We start from the raw sequence: 17121 nt of genomic DNA, 5'->3' as shown, positions 1-17121 counted from the left end.
GTGACAGACGCGGGGTGAGATGAATAAGCTGCAGTTAGACCATGCGCTCCTTCATATAGCACAAGTACTTTCTGCTCATGATATGGTGGAGAGTACGTGCTTGCCTAGAAGCAAAAGGGAACTGGATGGCTCCTGATTCGATTTGCAAACATCATATAGGAAATAAAACTACAGAGAAAAGCTGTCCAGGTTATGAAACCTCAGGCCCTGGCACACGCTGCCCAGGGCAGGGGTTGAGTCCCCATCCCTGGAGGGATTTAAAAGATGGGTAGACGTGGTGCTTAGGGACATGGTTTAGTGGTGGGCTTGGCAGCGCTGGGTTAACAGTTGGACTCGATGATCTTAAAGGTCTTTCCAACCTGAGCAATTCTATGATTCTGTGAAATTCTTCATCAAAGCTGAGCAAACAATACCTAGTTTATTCTGCTTCTGCAGACAACAGCAAAGCCTATTAGCTCTTAAATACAGCTGATATTCCATGTACAGCTCTTCTTCAGGGGCCTTGGCAGAGTACAGACAACCACCTGCTGCTAATGGGACTAGGTGTACTTGATGTGAGGCAAAGCAGACACCAAGGAGATGTGGAGCTCTTGGAACAAGACACTATTATTTCTTAAATAGAATCAATGAAGTGTTTTCCAGGTGTGAAACACTGAATTAACTCTTCATGACTTGCTGTGTTTGTCACTAAGACTGTGTCCTCACAATCTTCTGCCCTCTTTCAGTGGGGTGGGGGGGAAAAAGGACAAAGCATCAACATTGCTTTTTACTCTTCCAGTGACCTTATTTGGACCAAAACTGTGTTTTCTTCCACCTTTTCAGCACTTCTGTAAAACCACTTTAAAACCTAAAAAGACTTTAAAATTGTGGTTGACTTATGGTATCAGACTGTCAAAGACTGATATTTCTCAGAGTAAGTGTAGAACTTAGTCTCCAGCCTAGAGAGCCTCTAGGTTTACCTGCTTTTCATAGGTCTGTTTACAATTAACAAGTCTGTTTCAGCAGGTTTCAGAGTACAGCAGGGAGACTTGGTAACGTTTTCCTTGTCCTTTCTTCCCATAGGGATATGCTCCACCACCAAAAAATGGAATTGAACAGAAGCGACCTGGGCGCCCCTTGAATATCACATCTCTAGTCAGGTTGTCGTCAGCAGTGCCAAACCAGATTTCCATTTCCTGGGCTTCTGAAATTGGAAAGGTAAACTGTATGTTCTGTAGGATGGGGAAAGCTGTCTAAATAACCTCATCTAGCATTCTTTCTCCCCTACTGCCTGATGTTGCTGGCAAGGCATACACCAGCAAGTGTTTAGTATTAGGTGGCCAAACTTAGTATCGGTGCCAGGAAACAAAGTTTGCTTTAGAAGTATGGTAGTTTACAGTAACATATATAAGATTTGCATACAGATGGCAAAGACTTCCTTACAGAATTCACATTAGAGAGCCTGCCATTAGGGGTTGCCTGAAATGTGTGTCAAAAATACCAAAATCTTTTTGTGGTGTAAATAGTACAAAACAGTTCAGACATGACAAAATAACAAAAGGAGAACCTACTTTCTTCCTTGTAGCCTGATGGTGTGAGAAATGAAATTATGTAGCTATATATTCTAAGGCAGGTTTCCCAGTATCTTGTAACTGTCCATTGGAGAAGGCTTTTTAAACTGACTAGATGTGCCAAGGCTGTGGGGGTGGAGATATGCATTTGCTTTTGAGGTTTTTGTATTTTCTAACCAAATAATACTAAGTAGTTTTACACAAGCAATTTTTGTTTCATAGGAAGAACTGGTTAATGGATATTTCCATCTCTATTCTTTTGAGATTCCTTTTTTACATGAAAATGGCCTCTCTATGAGTTGATTTAAAATTGTACTTGCAAATAAACCGAAACGGGGTGGAATTTCCAGCTCAGAAGGCTCTTAGATGGCAGGTTGCTGGGAAGGGTTTACTGGGGAGGTGTCAGGCTGCTGGTGTCAGCTGTTTCTGGGCTTGATGGATCTCAACCATGCTTGGTTAGACCATACTTGCGTGGTGTTCGTGTGTTTGTAACGCAGGGTATCTGAGCAGTGTGCGTTTTCTTACAAATGAAGAGTATTCTGGAAGTTTGGGTGACTTGGGAGAAGTGAGTCAATGTGGGGAAGGATGGAGAGCTGGGAAAAAAATGAAAATTGAAGCCTCTTCATAATGCAATTCTAAACTTCATGGAAAGCTACAGTGGGGGAAAAGCATGCTAGGCTTCAGGTGGCAGGAGATAAAGGGGGTGGTGACTGAAATGTGATACCTGTTGCTTGCTAGTGCCTGCAGTCATTAATCATAGTTGAGAAGGAATTAGCCTTTAAAATGTCTGTGTGGCTGTTTAGAAATCTCCCTATGGATTCACTAAGGGAAGAAAAGGGAGAGTGTGAGGAATTTCTGAATTCTTCCTAGGTTTAAATAGCTGTTGCAGCAGCCCTTTCAGCTGTTGGTAAGTCAAGAACTACTTATTCCTCTCTCTCTGACTAGTTGTGTAAATCCTTCTGGATTCAGTTATCAAAGTAGCTTACCTCTTTTTTTTCTTCAAAATCTGTGGACCAGAGATACCACGTTTTTAAAGTGAGACTCTATTAAAGCTTTTATACACTAATTAAAATCTAAAAAAGAAATTGGAGAGAAAGCTAATGTTCAGAAAATAAATGAAGGGCAGTGCTGACAGCAGAGTGTTTTCTAAAGCAGAGGTGGAAGGAGAGATCTAATCTGTTCCTTCGCAATCATAAAGCACAAGAATCTTGAAATGACTGCAGTGTTGTGTGTGGTCTTGGCTTCTCCCACTGATCCCTGCTTTCTTCCTCCCCTGTACCTGCCAAAACATATTCTCATGGAAGCAGATGAATTGGAGGTTGTCCCAGCATTCCCCCTTGCCCTGAGAGGTGAAGTGAGCTCTCTGGTTTAATGCTGGTGCTCTGCCCTAAGCGTAGCAGCCGTTGCTGTTCATCCTCTAAATGAGACCCTTGGGGACCGTGTGGAGTGTCAGCGGGCTCACATGGTAAGGGCTTATTGGCATGGACTTGACTGATAGTGGAGAGCTTCTGAGCAAAGGAGGTATTAATCCCACAGAGGTGGTCAGACTTGAGCCTATGGAATTCTTTCTGTAGGCAATAAACAGTGTAATGTATGGTCATTCTTTAAGGGGAAAAAAAAATCCTTTTTTCTTAGTGGTTTCCCATGCGTTTCAATAACTTTATCTGCTCATCTAGGTAAGAGCTGGTTTTCCTATAGGTGGTAAAGGAGAAGCAGGGCGGTAGGTGTTCTTGTTTAAAATTCTTGTGCAGTACCCAGACAGTATAGGAGCCATAAGAAGGTGGCTGGCAGGGAGTGGAAATAAGAGATCGCAGGTTGTGTGTGTTATACAGATTAAACCATTATTATTCTGCGGTAGTGGGACTTGCAGAATTTTCTCTTCATTAGTGACCTTGAAAAGAGAGTGAATGCTGAACAAAAGAAGCTGGCAAGTGGTGTGAATTAGGGAAGAGTAGTAAATGCTAGGGAATGTGGCCAGCCTCAGAGGAGTGGATATAGTGCAATGAAGCTTGGCTTAAAAGTGCTGAGCAAGCTAAAGAAAAGGTACAAAGAAAACGGTGCAGCTGCGTGCCATTTGAAGGTGTTGTGTTTGCACCTGAAAGAGCGTTCATCTTTTCTTTTGTCACATGATTGTCTTTGAGCTCCCTGCTAACAGACTGACACTGAAAAAAGGGAAGGATTTGGGAGACAAATGTGAGAAGTTCTTAAAGACGGCATGTATGAGAAGGTGTGTCACCAGTCTAAATCATCTTTCCAAGAAAAGAGCCCAGGTTGTCTCTTGGTTGTGGAGTTGTTATTCTTCGTTAAGTCACAACTGGAGTAGGACAATTGGACTTGATTGGCAGGAGAAGTCTGGCAGAGCATTGGACGTTTCCACAGTAATGAAGTCATCTGTCAGTGCTTTTCATAAGTATTAAGCAAAAAATCGGCTTGTTTTTGTTTTTACTGTATGCTACAACTAGTGTAAACAGTAATCTGTTGTCATAGTGAAAGTACTGTATGAAATCAATATTTAATCTTTAATCACTCTTTTTGTAGAATTACTCCATGTCTGTGTATCTTGTTCGTCAGCTCACTTCAGCTATGCTTTTGCAGAGGTTAAAAATGAAAGGTATCAGAAACCCTGATCATTCCAGAGCACTAAGTAAGTCTAATTTGCCTGTCTGTACTTTTTGAGGGTGGTTGGTGGCTCTTTAAAACTAGAACTGGTAATACTTAGGGGATCTGCAGCATTTTGAAAAGAAAGTCCATGCCCAGAGTATCCAAGGTTCCCTTTGCTGTTGCTGAGGCATCATGTGCTTTTTTGGTCAGGGTCCCTGAGCTGGCAGGGAGGCACACCTAGAGATCTCATCTGAAATGTTCTTGTAGGAATGCCATGAACACCACTTACCGTGGTGGGCTGAGGTGCAGGTAGATGTCCTAAGTATGGGTTCTCTTCACTTGCATGTTGTTGTGGTTTAACCCCAGCCAGCAACTAAGCCCTACACAGCTGCTCGCTCACTCCCCCCTTGGAGGGATGGGGGAGAGAAGCAGAAGAGTAAAAGTGAGAAAACTCATGGGTTGAGATAAAGACAGGTTAATAGGGAAAGCAAAAGCTGTGCACGCAAGCAAAGCAAAGCAAGGAATTAATTCGCTACTTCCCGTGGGCAGGCAGGTGTTCGGCCATCCCCAGGAAAGCAGGGCTCCATCGTGTGTAACGGTTACTTGGGAAGACAAACACCATCACTCAGAACGTCCCCCCCTTCCTTCTTCTTCCCCCAGTTTATATGCTGAGCATGATGTCATATGGTATGGAATAGCCTTTTGGCCAGTCTGGGTCAGCTGTCCTGGCTGTGCCCCCTCCCAGCTTCTTGTGCACCTGGCAGAGCATGGGAAGCTGAAAAGTCCTTGACTAGTGTAAACTCTGCTCAGCAAGAACCAAAACATCAGTGTGTTATCAACATTATTCTCATCCTAAATCCAAAACACAGCACTCTACCAGCTACTAAGAAGAAAATTAACTCTATCCCAGCTGAAACCAGGACACATGTGATGCTGATTCTCTTGTCTTTGTACCTCACTCACTGATGATTATTTTATTTATCTCTTTGTGTGTTGGGTTGGGTTTGCTCTGGTAACCATTGTGGCTGTTAGTGCATCTGCTGCACATCAAACAATATTGTGATGCACAGTGTTTGCCAGTTGCTTATAAATAGTGAAACTATTGTTGTTTGATATTGCTGTGAACTAGTTTCCTAGGTGCTTAATTTTTTTAGATAGCTGGAAATAAAGTACATGTAATGGCGAATCAAGATTAGCATTTTAAATAATGATGTCTGTGTATAACTTCTTAATTTATTTTAATAGTTAAAGAAAAACTAACTGCAGATCCTGATAGTGAGATTGCCACAACCAGTCTGCGGGTATCTCTGATGTGTCCTGTAAGTATGGCTGGAAATTACCATATACAGATTTGGGTATTGATTTTTAGTGCAGAGCTGGGCTGCTTTTAAAAGGCCCCACCTTCGGAACTTAACTGGCTTTTGGTTTATACTGATTCATTAATATAAAACAGCGGGGAGAAGGGTGCATCTACAAGCACCTGACTGTAGCAGCATTCAACCAACTATGGTTTAGAACTGTGAATGCCTCAGTTGTAATGCAGCCAGAGCCAAGCTGCTAATCGCGTGTGTATAGCGAGGTCTTTAGAAGGAGTAATCTTGTATATTGAGGCATTGAGACTAACTGGGCAGGGTGACGGAATAATTAAAGGGCACAGTGATAAATAAAACTTCGGATCTCTTCATTTTGGTGGTATTGCTTATAATGCCAGCTACTATAACAAACAAAAAAATTGATCACTGTGTGACAAGGCAACACTGCCTTGGGGTTTCTCTTACCAGGTAGAAACTGGCCTTGTGTTAGTGACTGGTCTGTTAAGTCAAATGTTAAAATGGGTATAATGCCATCCAGAGTCTAACATAACTGGAGCTCATAAAAATGCTTGAAATCTTTGGCTAAAAGAAAATGATAAAGCAGGTGCTTCAGTAGGTCTTTTAATAAAAATAAAATCGTAGAAATAACATTGCAGGTCTGTTAGAAATGTTTCTGACTGTTTTCAACTCGGTGAAGACTTTGAGGATGGCTTTATTGTTCCTTTAAGTGCACCGTACGTGCTTTGATAGGGTGGATTTGCCTGCAGCGACCTTGGCACTGGGCACCTCCGTAGTGAGAAGAGATAGTTACTTCACTGACTGCCTCTGGTTTCATTGTTAGCCATCCAGGCCTACTTCACTGTCTTCTGTTCTGACACTCTTTAAATGCATCTCCTGCAGCTGGGAAAAATGAGACTGACAATCCCATGCCGGGCTGTTACTTGCACACACCTGCAATGTTTTGATGCTGCTCTTTATCTTCAAATGAATGAAAAGAAGCCTACCTGGATCTGCCCTGTCTGTGACAAAAAGGCAGCTTATGAGAGCCTAATATTAGATGGGTAAGAGACTGAGTTTGCAGATTACACAATTACTTAAAATTTTTCATGATGTACTTGATAGCTACTTTTGTGACTTGAGGTTTAGCCATTTCATACTATTTTCTTTATCAAAAGACTTTAGACTGGGAGGAACCATTAGACTGCTACTTTCTGTTCCCATGTAATGAACTACATAAGTTTATCTCCTAACTACATCATTAAACTCTTGAGCCTCAGTATATTTCCTCTGGGGAAATCCAAATGTGACATCTAAGGATAAGTCTCCCTTTTACGTGACCCCATCTCTGAAGCTATTAACTTTAAAATTTAACTTTAACTCATAAACAAGTGTCAAACATGATTCAAAGGATGATGATTTCTGCTTCGGTATGGAAATCTCTGAATTGCAGTAATGTTGGAGTGGAATATGGGTAGGTTGGGATACTCTTCTAGGTTTCGATGTCTGCGAAGGCTGTAATTACAGGCTCTCAGGTAAGATGAACTAGGGAGGGAGTACATGCAATGGGTCAAAGGTGATCATCATTCCTTTTTCAACGGTGTCTCCTTTTCACTTAGAATAAAAAATTTCACTTGGAATCAAAAATGAAACCACTCAACTTTATTTTTCAGGCTCTTTATGGAAATCCTGAATGAATGTTCAGATGTGGATGAGATCAAATTCCAGGAAGATGGCTCCTGGTGCCCCATGAGGCCAAAGAAAGAAGCTGTGAAAGTCTCAAGTCCACAGTGCACCAAAATAGAAAGTACGTACAGCTGGGTACTGGTGGCAAACCAACAAAAAGTCTTGGAGGCTTAGTTGTAGCTTAGATAACGTGTATGGATGTTGATGTTTGTTTCGTGGAGGGCTTAATACTTCTAACTTTCTTGTCATTTAAACTAAAAAGAAAGGGTTGTATCTCTAGAAGTGTGTATTTTTGGGCTTTGTCTTTGCGTTTTATAATAGCAGTTAAGAAAATGAAAGGTGGCTTTTGTTTTAGGTCCTTAAACTGATAAGTGAAGATTAAAGCTTGTGCTTTAATATTCTCAGTGTACGATATAGAATACTAATAAAACAGTTCCTGGGCCATAACATTCTCTGTAGTGACCAGGAAGATGAGCTAAAACAGAATTTGAGTTCCTGGTTCTGTTGCAAATTGAAACTGCTGATGTCAACAGCCTTTTAAAAAAAACAGTGATATTTTATTTTCTTGTTTAGGTTCCAGTGTTGTTAGCAAACAGTGTTCTGTGACGGTGGCCAATGAGGTAAACAAGAAGAAAGTTGACATTATTGACTTGACAATAGAAAGCTCTTCTGATGAAGAAGAGGAGCCTCCTGCCAAACGGAAGTGCATATTTATGTCTGAAACACAAGGAAGCCCAACAAAAGGGTTTGTCAATTTTTAAGTTAGTTGTTATTCTGTAATGTCTCAGATAAACTGATGCGTAGACAAATGGACTTGCAATCTCTCTTCGGGATCCGGCTCCACACTTCCAGAGGAGAATTTCTAGGCCTCTCCTTGCAGAAGGTTGTATTGATACGGTACCTTTGTACAGGCAAACCACTATTAAATAGCTTTACATCTCACAAAAGACTTGCGCTGACTGTTGCTGTGTTTGCAGGGATATTTCTCCATAGAAAAGGAAGCTGAGTAAGCTAATGGACAGGATACTCCTGAGAAAGCAGATTATGCCAAGTGGAGGTGCTTTTTTTATGCATTCTTGCTAAGTTAGTGTCATCTTAAAGGCTTCTCTCTCCCTGTCTTATACCCTTTATCTAATCTGCCCTGGTGCCCAGGAAACTAGGCTGCATTGCGTGTTTCATCCATCCTGTCAGTCTTGGAAGGGAGGTGCTTTGCTGTTTTGATTCAAGACAAGCTTTTCCTCCATCTCTCTGTGGAACACTGGAATGTCTTGGACACTGTTGTTGGCCATGGTTATCAGTCAGTCGTGCACCACGGTTAGCACAACTGACAACTTCCCAAGTCCTCTGTCAGCTGCTCTATCTTTGTAGTCATGCCTGACCTCAGTGGCAGGCTTAACCAGCTTCTTTACTGTGTGCCGCCTTCTGTCTGCCCCAATCTGTGCAACTCAGCTGCAGTTACTGTTTGTGGCTTCCATAAAGTTCTTGCTCGTGGCCCGTAGGGCGCAGGAGACGTGCAGGGAGAGAGGGGCACTGGTTAGGCTCGCCAGCAGTCACTGCTCCATGAGGCGAATCCAAGCATCAGCTTTTAGTAATGGCTCGTTAGTGTTGCTGCATGCGTGAGGTGTGTGTCTGTGTCTCTCAGTGTAGTGGCTTATGTCTTGTACTTAAATAATAGTAATAAAAACAAACCCCTTCTGTTTTGCCAGCTCTTGAAGTAACGAGTAGGTATACTGTGTCTCTAGTCCACAGGAATGTGTGGTCTTTGGTGAGCAAATAGTTGGTCATCTTCAACAACTTTCAGCAGTGATACTGAAATGCTTTTGCTTTTTGTGAGGATTGTGGAAGAGTCTTTCTGCAAGAGACTCTGTTTCTTATTTTTCTAAGAAAAAATAGCTACAAATATATCTCTTAATGAAGTTTCAGAAGGCACCAAGACTTCTTCCATGCTCCTCTGTTTGTCTGAGATGGCTACCTGCAACTGTAATTGTAGAAGGACTGAGTTTTCTTGTCTGTCTGTGACCAATGTGTTTTCCCTACTGTTTGGGTATGGAAATAGCATGTTTTCATTCTTCAAATCCAAGTCAAAGCCAGGCTTTTGGGGAATAGCTTCTCTCCTGTAAACAATGTTGCCTAAATGCTAGTTTTGGCAAAACTGTGGGGTGTCTTCCTATAGGCAGAAGCAACATAGGCTTGAAGTATAAGAGGTGCTTGAGAAGGGAGGGTCTGATAGCCGAGCTTCTGAAATCAAAAGTAGCATAAATGCACCAATGCAGCAGTCTGGGGAGGAAGATGCAAGTGGGTAACACTCACGGCTGGTGGGCTGGAGGGAGCAATGCAGAGCAGCTGGGAGTGGGACTCTGGGTGTTTCCACCTGACTTGGAGTTTATGAAATATTTTATGCATGTGGCTGGTGCCTGAATGCCTGTGGTGTTGTCTTTAACGGTGCTGCAAAGTAATCGGGCAGAAGGTGGGGATGCAGAAGGGTTTTAACTGCTTGCATGCTCCTGGAGAACTGGACTTCAATTGGGCTTAGGCTGTGAGCAAAGATGGGCTTGATATTTAACTCCCACGTGTGTAATCTGTGCTCCAGGGGCTGAATAATGGTCAGTTGTGCCCTTGGCGAGCACTGAAGAACAGTTACGTGGAGAAATTGAAACGAGTGCTCTCCTCCTGGCTCTGGCTACCTGCGCATACCTCCCAGGGCGCTCCACAGATACAGATGTCCATTTCTGTCTCTGAATGGTAGACTGTTATAAATGACTCCAGCACTGTACTTTGTTTTAATGCCAACTTGCTCTTATGTCACAGCTGATGTTGAGAGCCAAGATACGGTCATGTTGTTCTGAAGACTGTTATGAAAGAGGAAATTAGAGTGGAATACTGTGTAGTGAGTAGCCACGCTGTAGTTGCGTTCTAACATAGTGACCTTGTGAATGAGAGTGCACAGCGGTGCATAATTTCTCTTCTGTAACTAACAGCCAGGCTGTTTGTAATTTCCCATGCTGTTTAAAACAGGGTTCTCATGTATCAGCCATCCACTGTCAGAGTGCCCAGCGTGACAACGGTTGATGCTGCTGCTATTCCTCCTTCATTAACAGACTACCCAGTACCATTCCATCATCCACCAATTTCCAGTATTTCATCAGACTTGCCAGGTAGGTGGTGGTTATTTTTAATTTGTATTCTGACAGCCTTATTAATTTGCGGGGTGGGTAAAAATTGGAGAAGTGATCAACACGTTTGGGTTTTTTTTATGGAACAAGACTATATGCAGTATTGCTCTGATGTGATGTCTAGACAAGTCCAGTACAAGGCTGTCTTTCCAGTTTCAGATTGCACTTTGCAACAGTGATGTGAAAAACTGCTTCTGGGGTAGAAGTTGGCACTTTGGAATGGCAGCCAGAAACACTTTTTGCTATATTCAGTTAGACTTTGTGTAAACATCCGGTTGTTAATGTGTTGTAGATGCGAGGGAGGGTATCTGCTTATTTAAGTTATAGATGTGTGATGGCACTGACTCATCCCAGCCCTAGATGTAGAGAGATTCTGCTAGCTGATTCTAGTGGTGCTCTGTCTAGACTGTATGAAAAAGGTTAAGGTGAGCTACAATATGTAAGCTGACCTCTATTGACTTTCTTTACCTAGACATACCCTAAATGCCTATGATGTATTCTTCAACACTGCTGCTAAATATCAGACAAAAGGTGGGGATACTGATTGTTTTCTATCCTGGCTCCTTGAAAAGAACACTGTATATAGGGACTCTGGGGGTTCTCTTTGCCGGCTGTAGCGAACCCAGAGCCCAGGAAATGGTGACTTGTGGTGACAGGTGTCACGTTGGCCTCCTGTACGTCCCTCTCCCCCCTCCATTGCCTGTCTCCATTTCTCCTGTGCAACATCTCTGGGTTTTTTTCCTCTTCTTTCAGCACCAGTTTGGCAATGGGACGGATATAATTCCCCTTGTTTCTCTGTCCATTTTAGTTCCCTTACTGCTCCCTCCCTCCACTTCTCCCTTGTTAAGGAAACTGTTGCCTTCCCAAATTGGATAGGACAGTAAGCTGAGAGAATGGAAGTCTAGAACTGTTGTCCTTACCTATCAACCGAAGTTCTAGAATGTGCAAGCACAAAAGAAGTTGCCAATTCTGTAAAAGCAGCCGAGCTTAAATCTCCTTCAAAATTTTTCTCTAATGGATAAGAGGAGGAGAGATGCCACTGGCCAGAACAGATTTGGATGTGAGGGAAGAGGGAGGGAGTAAGTTTACCATTTCTTTCTGTTGACATAGCAAACACAAGGCCAATATTTAGAAACAAAACAAAAATGGCTGTAATTCCTCATTGGTTTCATAATCTTAAATATCTTGCCCTAAATGCTTACACGCTAATGGTGTATAAGATGGACACTAGTTGTCACTGCTCTTAGAGGATATACGTTGAACTACTTGTAGTTTCCTCTTCTTCATTCCTTTTATTTGTCTAGACACAAAACGGGGATGATATTAGAAATGTTTCCTTATTGGCTGCCCATGGGTGGAGGAAGAGACCTGCTGCTTGTTTTTGGACTTGTGCATGTTGTGACTTTACTTCATTCCAGCATCTTTAATGTGATGACACTCTTCATGTCCCAGTTTGGCCAAGTCAGGTACAATATGCAGTGAAACTTGCATTATGAACCAACAGCTCCAAACGGCAACCTCCATCTAAGCAACCACATTGAACCACCCTGCAATATCCAGTGAATAATACATCATTATGTCATTCTCATTCTTAAAAAGAGCCACTTGTACTGGATAACTCGTTTTGTTGCTGCCTGAAGTAGTCGTTGAGAGTGGTGTCACAGTGGTATATCCCATTTAGAAACTGTGTAACAATTGCAAAATCTGTTCTATGACCACAAAAAAGTTCCTTATATTTGTTGTGTATGAATAAAAGAAAGACTCATCAATTCATTATCCTTCTCTTCTTTCTAGGTCTGGATTTTCTTTCACTAATCCCAGTTGATTCACAGGTATGTTTCTGAACTGTTGTGGGGTTAATTTCCAAGTCTGGTTTTTGTGACATACCACTCAAGTAACTATCAGGATGCTGTCATCGTCCATACCATGTTTGCAGTCCACTTGCTTAGACTTAACCACAGACCAGGAAAATCCATTTTCCCAACAAGAGGTGGTGATGAAGATGCATTAAGGGAGGATTCAGTTTAGCCTCACCAGGCATGGAAACTCGCTCTTCACTGATAGTTTGCCTTTCCAAAGTGGATACTTGCACAGCACTAACTTGAATACACCCATCATGTACTTCATGCTCTTAGTTCATACTGTCTGTCTTGTAGGCCAGATTAAGCTCTGTAAATATACTTCACTGCTGTTTCTGTTGGTTTTGATATTAGTAGGAGATTAAGTTTTAAAGAAAATATCTTCATTAATTTGATGGGTGCGTGACTGAACACTTTTATAATAAATCCCTCCATGTAACACCTCAGCCCCATTGGCTTTGGATTATATGGAAATTTTGTAGGTCAAAAGCAACTAGGTGGTGCTTTTCCTTCCCTGGGAACTTAATCTTTACACAGTTAGGGAGAATGATTCGTACTGTGACTAGATTCTTCCACAGACCGACTACAGCCTTGAAACGTGGGGGAATATTGGCTCCCTAACTAAGGAAGCAGACCCTCTGTTTCATCTCTCTGTCACTAGAAGACAACAGCAATAGGACTCTAACGTAGAATTGACTTTCTGGTGCCTTAAAAACAAAGGATGAACTTCCTCCTTTTCTTTCCACTTACTGCATCTTGCAATACTCTGTGCCTGACCTTGAGATCTGAACTGCCAAAAGTGGGAATAACAGAAGTTTGTTCATGTGGGAGACTGGAAGCAGGTATGCTGCTATGAAGTGTCCGCTTTGGACAGTTCAAACAGTTCAGGCTCAGTTCCAAACATATGCCAGAGATTGGAATCCGCAGGGTAAGAGAAAGTAAGGTGTGTTGAACAATGCGTGCGTGTGTGGCGGTGTCATACATTATCCTCTTCCTCGACACCTGTCAGCCTTGTTCTGTTTCTAAGTGCTTAAAATGTTTAGTGCTGCTTTGGGAAGGCTTGTCTTCCACTTCAGGAAATTGAAACCAACTTAGTAATTTTTCTTAATCAGACTCGATCAGGGCTCATTCAGCACTGCTAAAATGTTTAGAGACCTGCAGTGTATCATTGCAGGTATATACTATGAAAACGTTGCTGAGTACAGCTGCTGCCATTTGAGGGGATGAAATTACTCTAACCTCTGAAGTAGCAAAAAGCATTCTGCTACCTTTCGTGATGATAGGAGCCTGAAATAGGCAGTTGTGCTGGTAGCTATGGGCATGAACATTCTCCAAATGCTGAGGGATTTCTAGTGATCATCATGTGGTCATGATTGTGTTTCTTAATGTGCTAGTAAATGCTCAAGCTAACCAGTTACTAAGAAAAAAAAAATAAAAATGGGGAGGATGAGGGAGAAGGGCTCGTGGCTACCATCTCTGCTTGCCTACTTGCTGGTTCGCAGAACTCCGGTTCTTGCTATGCATGTGTTAACGAGGTTCTGCTAGTAATGTGTTTTGTGCCTGTTGTAGGGAAGATGTATCTTCAGAGCATACATTTCCCTCGTGCAGTTAGTCTCTTCATTCTTCATTGTTTGTTTCAAGCAGTACTGTCCTCCTATGTTTTTGGATAGTCTCACCTCAACCTTAACAAGCAGCACGCCTGGCAGCATCATCACATCAACCAGTCACCACGAGAGCAGCACGCACGTTAGCTCCTCCAGCAGGAGCGAGACAGGAGTGATAACCAGCAGCGGAGGAGGCAGCGCTCCCGACGTCATCTCGCTGGACTGAAACAAGGGGCAGCATGGGACTCCAGGATGAAACTGCACAGAGCTGCTGCTTGTATCTCTGGAACTTCAGCATCTCAGAAGTTATTCTGGTATTTATTGAAAGGATTTGCCTTCTGCAAAACGGAGTAAATTCATCTTCACTAGGAACAGAAGTGATAGGTTGTGTGTGGTTTTTTTTTTTTTTCCCCTCCCCCTTGCTCAGTAAGTAGCTGGCATAGAAAAGGCCCCTTCAGAACATGCTGGTATGCTTTTGGCTTGTTCTGGGGAAACTTGACTTTTTTTTTTTTTTGCTGGGTGGATTCTACAAATGTTTTGGTGGTGTTTTTGTTTTGTTTTTGGTTTTTTTTTTTTGTAAAACACAGCAATAATGTAAAAACAAACAAAACCTTTTTTAATAAAAAAGGCACTTAACCACTCTAGAACAACAACAACCTGAAAAAAGGTGCAGATATGTATGCACTGGTGAATTTTTAATATTTTCACTGGGGCCTGTAATAAACTTCATTTAAGACAATGAAGCTTTGTGAAATAGCCATGACTTGTATTGTATGTCTCTTGTTCCCCACTTCCCCCTTACCTGGGGATGTAGGGGAAGCTTCTGTAAATGGGACTGAGTTTTGTTTTGTGTTTGGTTTTTTTTCCCTCCTGATTTCATGTTTTTCACAAACGCAACAAAATCCTAAGTTGTGATTTCTCCTCTTAATGTTCTTTGGGCTGGGGAGGGGACAAACTATCTATGCAAACCCTGCATCACACAATCTCTGTGCTGTCATGTCAGAATTGGGACACCTCCCCACCACCAAAACCTCCAAACTATGCACAGTCGAGCTATAGTTGACTTTCTGGTTCGATAACTTTAAGAAGTGATAGGAAAAAAAAAAAAAAAAGCCTTTACACTCAACTTTATAATCTCAAGTCCTTGGTGGCCCTCTTTGAAATGGCCACCCCTCACCTCAGATCAAGTGAAATTCATGCTTTCTGTGGCAGCTGTAAGGAGACAAAATAGGAATTACTTTTTCTGGTGCAGGATTATTTTCTAAGATCTCTTGCTCATGGCTTCTATTGCTTCAGTAACTGCTGCGTTCTGCTTGGGAATACCGTACTCTGACTTGCCACGGGGGAGGCTTGGCTTTTTGGAAGATAAAAGCTGTAGCTGCACAGTGTTCTGGAATTACGTGTTTAGAGCTTAACAATGCTTTGTCCTGCATTACATGGCCTCCTAATCGTGGCTTTTCTAATTCAATGGGAATAACTTCCTCCTGTCTTACTCCTCTGATGAATCTGCTCTTTGTTGTGTGTATGCAGTGTCTCCCCACACACCTCTAAGGCTAACCTCAGCAGTACTGTATGTGGAAGAGGTTACAGACCAGGAAAATCAAGTCATTTCCGTAGAGCCAGAATAATGGTATTGTCTATATATATTGACATAGCAGGTTTTCCTAAGTGTTGTGCTTCTATTGAGTAACTGTATTTGAGATTATTCCTTCCCTAATTACCAGCTTTCACTTTTTTCTGATTTTGTGTTCCTTTTTTGTTATTTCTTTAGTCTGGTGCTTTTTGCCTTCCATTACTATTACAGTATTTGAATGAAGTACATGGATAAGAAATATTGAAGCAGGATGTATTGTAACTCGTCTGCCCTGTACTCCCACCTTTAATGCTTTATTACTATTTCTCATTGCCTTTTTTGTATTATCTTTCACAGCAGTCTTCAATTCACATGTTGGTCTTAATATTGCATCCAATCTTTCTTTTCCTTTCCTTTCCTTATTTGTTGAAATTTTTTGTACCTGTTAAGGATCAGTTTTTAGCATGATTTATTTCCAATAAAGCCATGCTACTCATGAAGTTTTTTTCCTAATGGCCTGCAGCAGATCAGTGCTTTCTGCATCACAATCGCACAGTGACTTGAACTATAAATAGAGTGCGGAGAGAGGTTCCAGAGTCCATCTGAATAAAGTGTTTAAAACTGGTATCTGTCACTGGAGATGCTGTTTGTACTTTTAATGCCAAACTGAAGTGTGACTCGGGCAATTGCTGAACTGGCTGAAGGGATGTAAACATTCCGTGTGTTCATCAGAAAAGTTTAAGGAAGGGTGAGTGCCATTTTTAGGACGTGTGCTCTAAACCATTTATGGTATTATAAAATATGGCTGGAATTTTGTTAAGTTAATTATTGTTAGTAGTTATTATTATTGTTGTTATTATTATTAGGGCTGAGGTAGGATTGTGTTCTCCCACTGTTTTGGGCAGGAGTTTTGCAGCTGCATTTAGCTTTAAACCTAGACCCATGACAGCAATGTCAAATGTAGACTTAAGGCATTTGAGCCTTACCCATTTAGGAGAGAGCTAGATTGTCAGAGGCTGTGGTGTGAGGTAAGTGTTCAGGTGAACAATGTCATTTTCCTGCAATGCTGATGTACACACAGTAGGTAATTACTAGGCTTGTGTAATGCTTAAATCCTTTCATTCACTTGAGTTTTTGTGGATGATGTGTATCGAGGGGTTGGAGTACTGCAGTGTGGTCGCATCACCCATTTGATACACCTTCTTCCACAAAATAACGAAGAATTTACCTGAGCGGTGGGGGATGGAGAGGGGACTGGGGGTTGCAGCTTAATCGAGGCCCATACCACTCTACCTGTCCATTGTAGCTGGATGAATTTTTGGTTTATTTTTCCTTCAACAAGTTCTAAAATGCATCAGAAAGTCTATCCAAGAACTTCTAACACAAGAAAAATCTTGAAGAAAAAGTTAGATGACTTCTTACTTTCCACTATGGAAGTATCTGGTTACTGCTTTGAGTGGACTATGTCAAAGATACCTTCAAACCAACTGCAGAAGGAAAGTAAAGCTCGTGAGACCAATACAAAGTCCCTCTACTGCACAGATAACCAGCATGCAATGAAAGCCACGCTGCTAGAGCTAGCCCCCTTTTTCTACCACCCCTCCATTTGCTACATCTTTTTCTGCATTTTCTGGAAGCGAGCTAGCTGCCAAAATACTAGTTACAAAAAGGCTACACCTATACACCCAAAAACTATTAGCCTGAGCTGGCTTCTAATTTTCATACTTCCAGGTCAGATAAAGCTGTCTGAAATGATCACGAGCCA

The 17121-nt window shown here is 41.9% G+C and overlaps 1 protein-coding gene across 12 annotated transcripts in view; it reads left to right on the top strand.

Moving 5' to 3' along the window:
* The window catches only part of PIAS2 (protein inhibitor of activated STAT 2), a 34884-nt gene extending 19085 nt beyond the window's left edge, over positions 1 to 15799 (top strand). For 2 of the 12 annotated variants that reach the window (XM_087763673.1, XM_087763671.1), the window contains exons 6-14: positions 1063 to 1197; positions 4089 to 4194; positions 5397 to 5470; positions 6365 to 6525; positions 7135 to 7268; positions 7721 to 7892; positions 10163 to 10302; positions 12115 to 12152; positions 13821 to 15799. In XM_087763673.1, the coding sequence (XP_087619799.1) occupies positions 1063 to 1197; positions 4089 to 4194; positions 5397 to 5470; positions 6365 to 6525; positions 7135 to 7268; positions 7721 to 7892; positions 10163 to 10302; positions 12115 to 12152; positions 13821 to 14009 (1149 nt within the window). In that variant the 3' untranslated portion in view covers positions 14010 to 15799. The other 10 variants (XR_015706132.1, XR_015706129.1, XR_015706130.1 and 7 more) reach the window with 10 other exon arrangements.
* The last annotated feature ends 1322 nt before the right edge of the window (positions 15800 to 17121 follow it).

The sequence above is a fragment of the Nipponia nippon genome, unplaced genomic scaffold (genome assembly GCF_047370975.1).
Source record: "Nipponia nippon isolate SJK-2023a ecotype South Korea unplaced genomic scaffold, ASM4737097v1 scaffold_29, whole genome shotgun sequence".
In the NCBI taxonomy this organism is placed as follows: domain Eukaryota; kingdom Metazoa; phylum Chordata; class Aves; order Pelecaniformes; family Threskiornithidae; genus Nipponia; species Nipponia nippon.
Note: the sequence above shows the minus strand (reverse complement) of the source record. Positions and strands in the feature narration are given on the sequence as shown.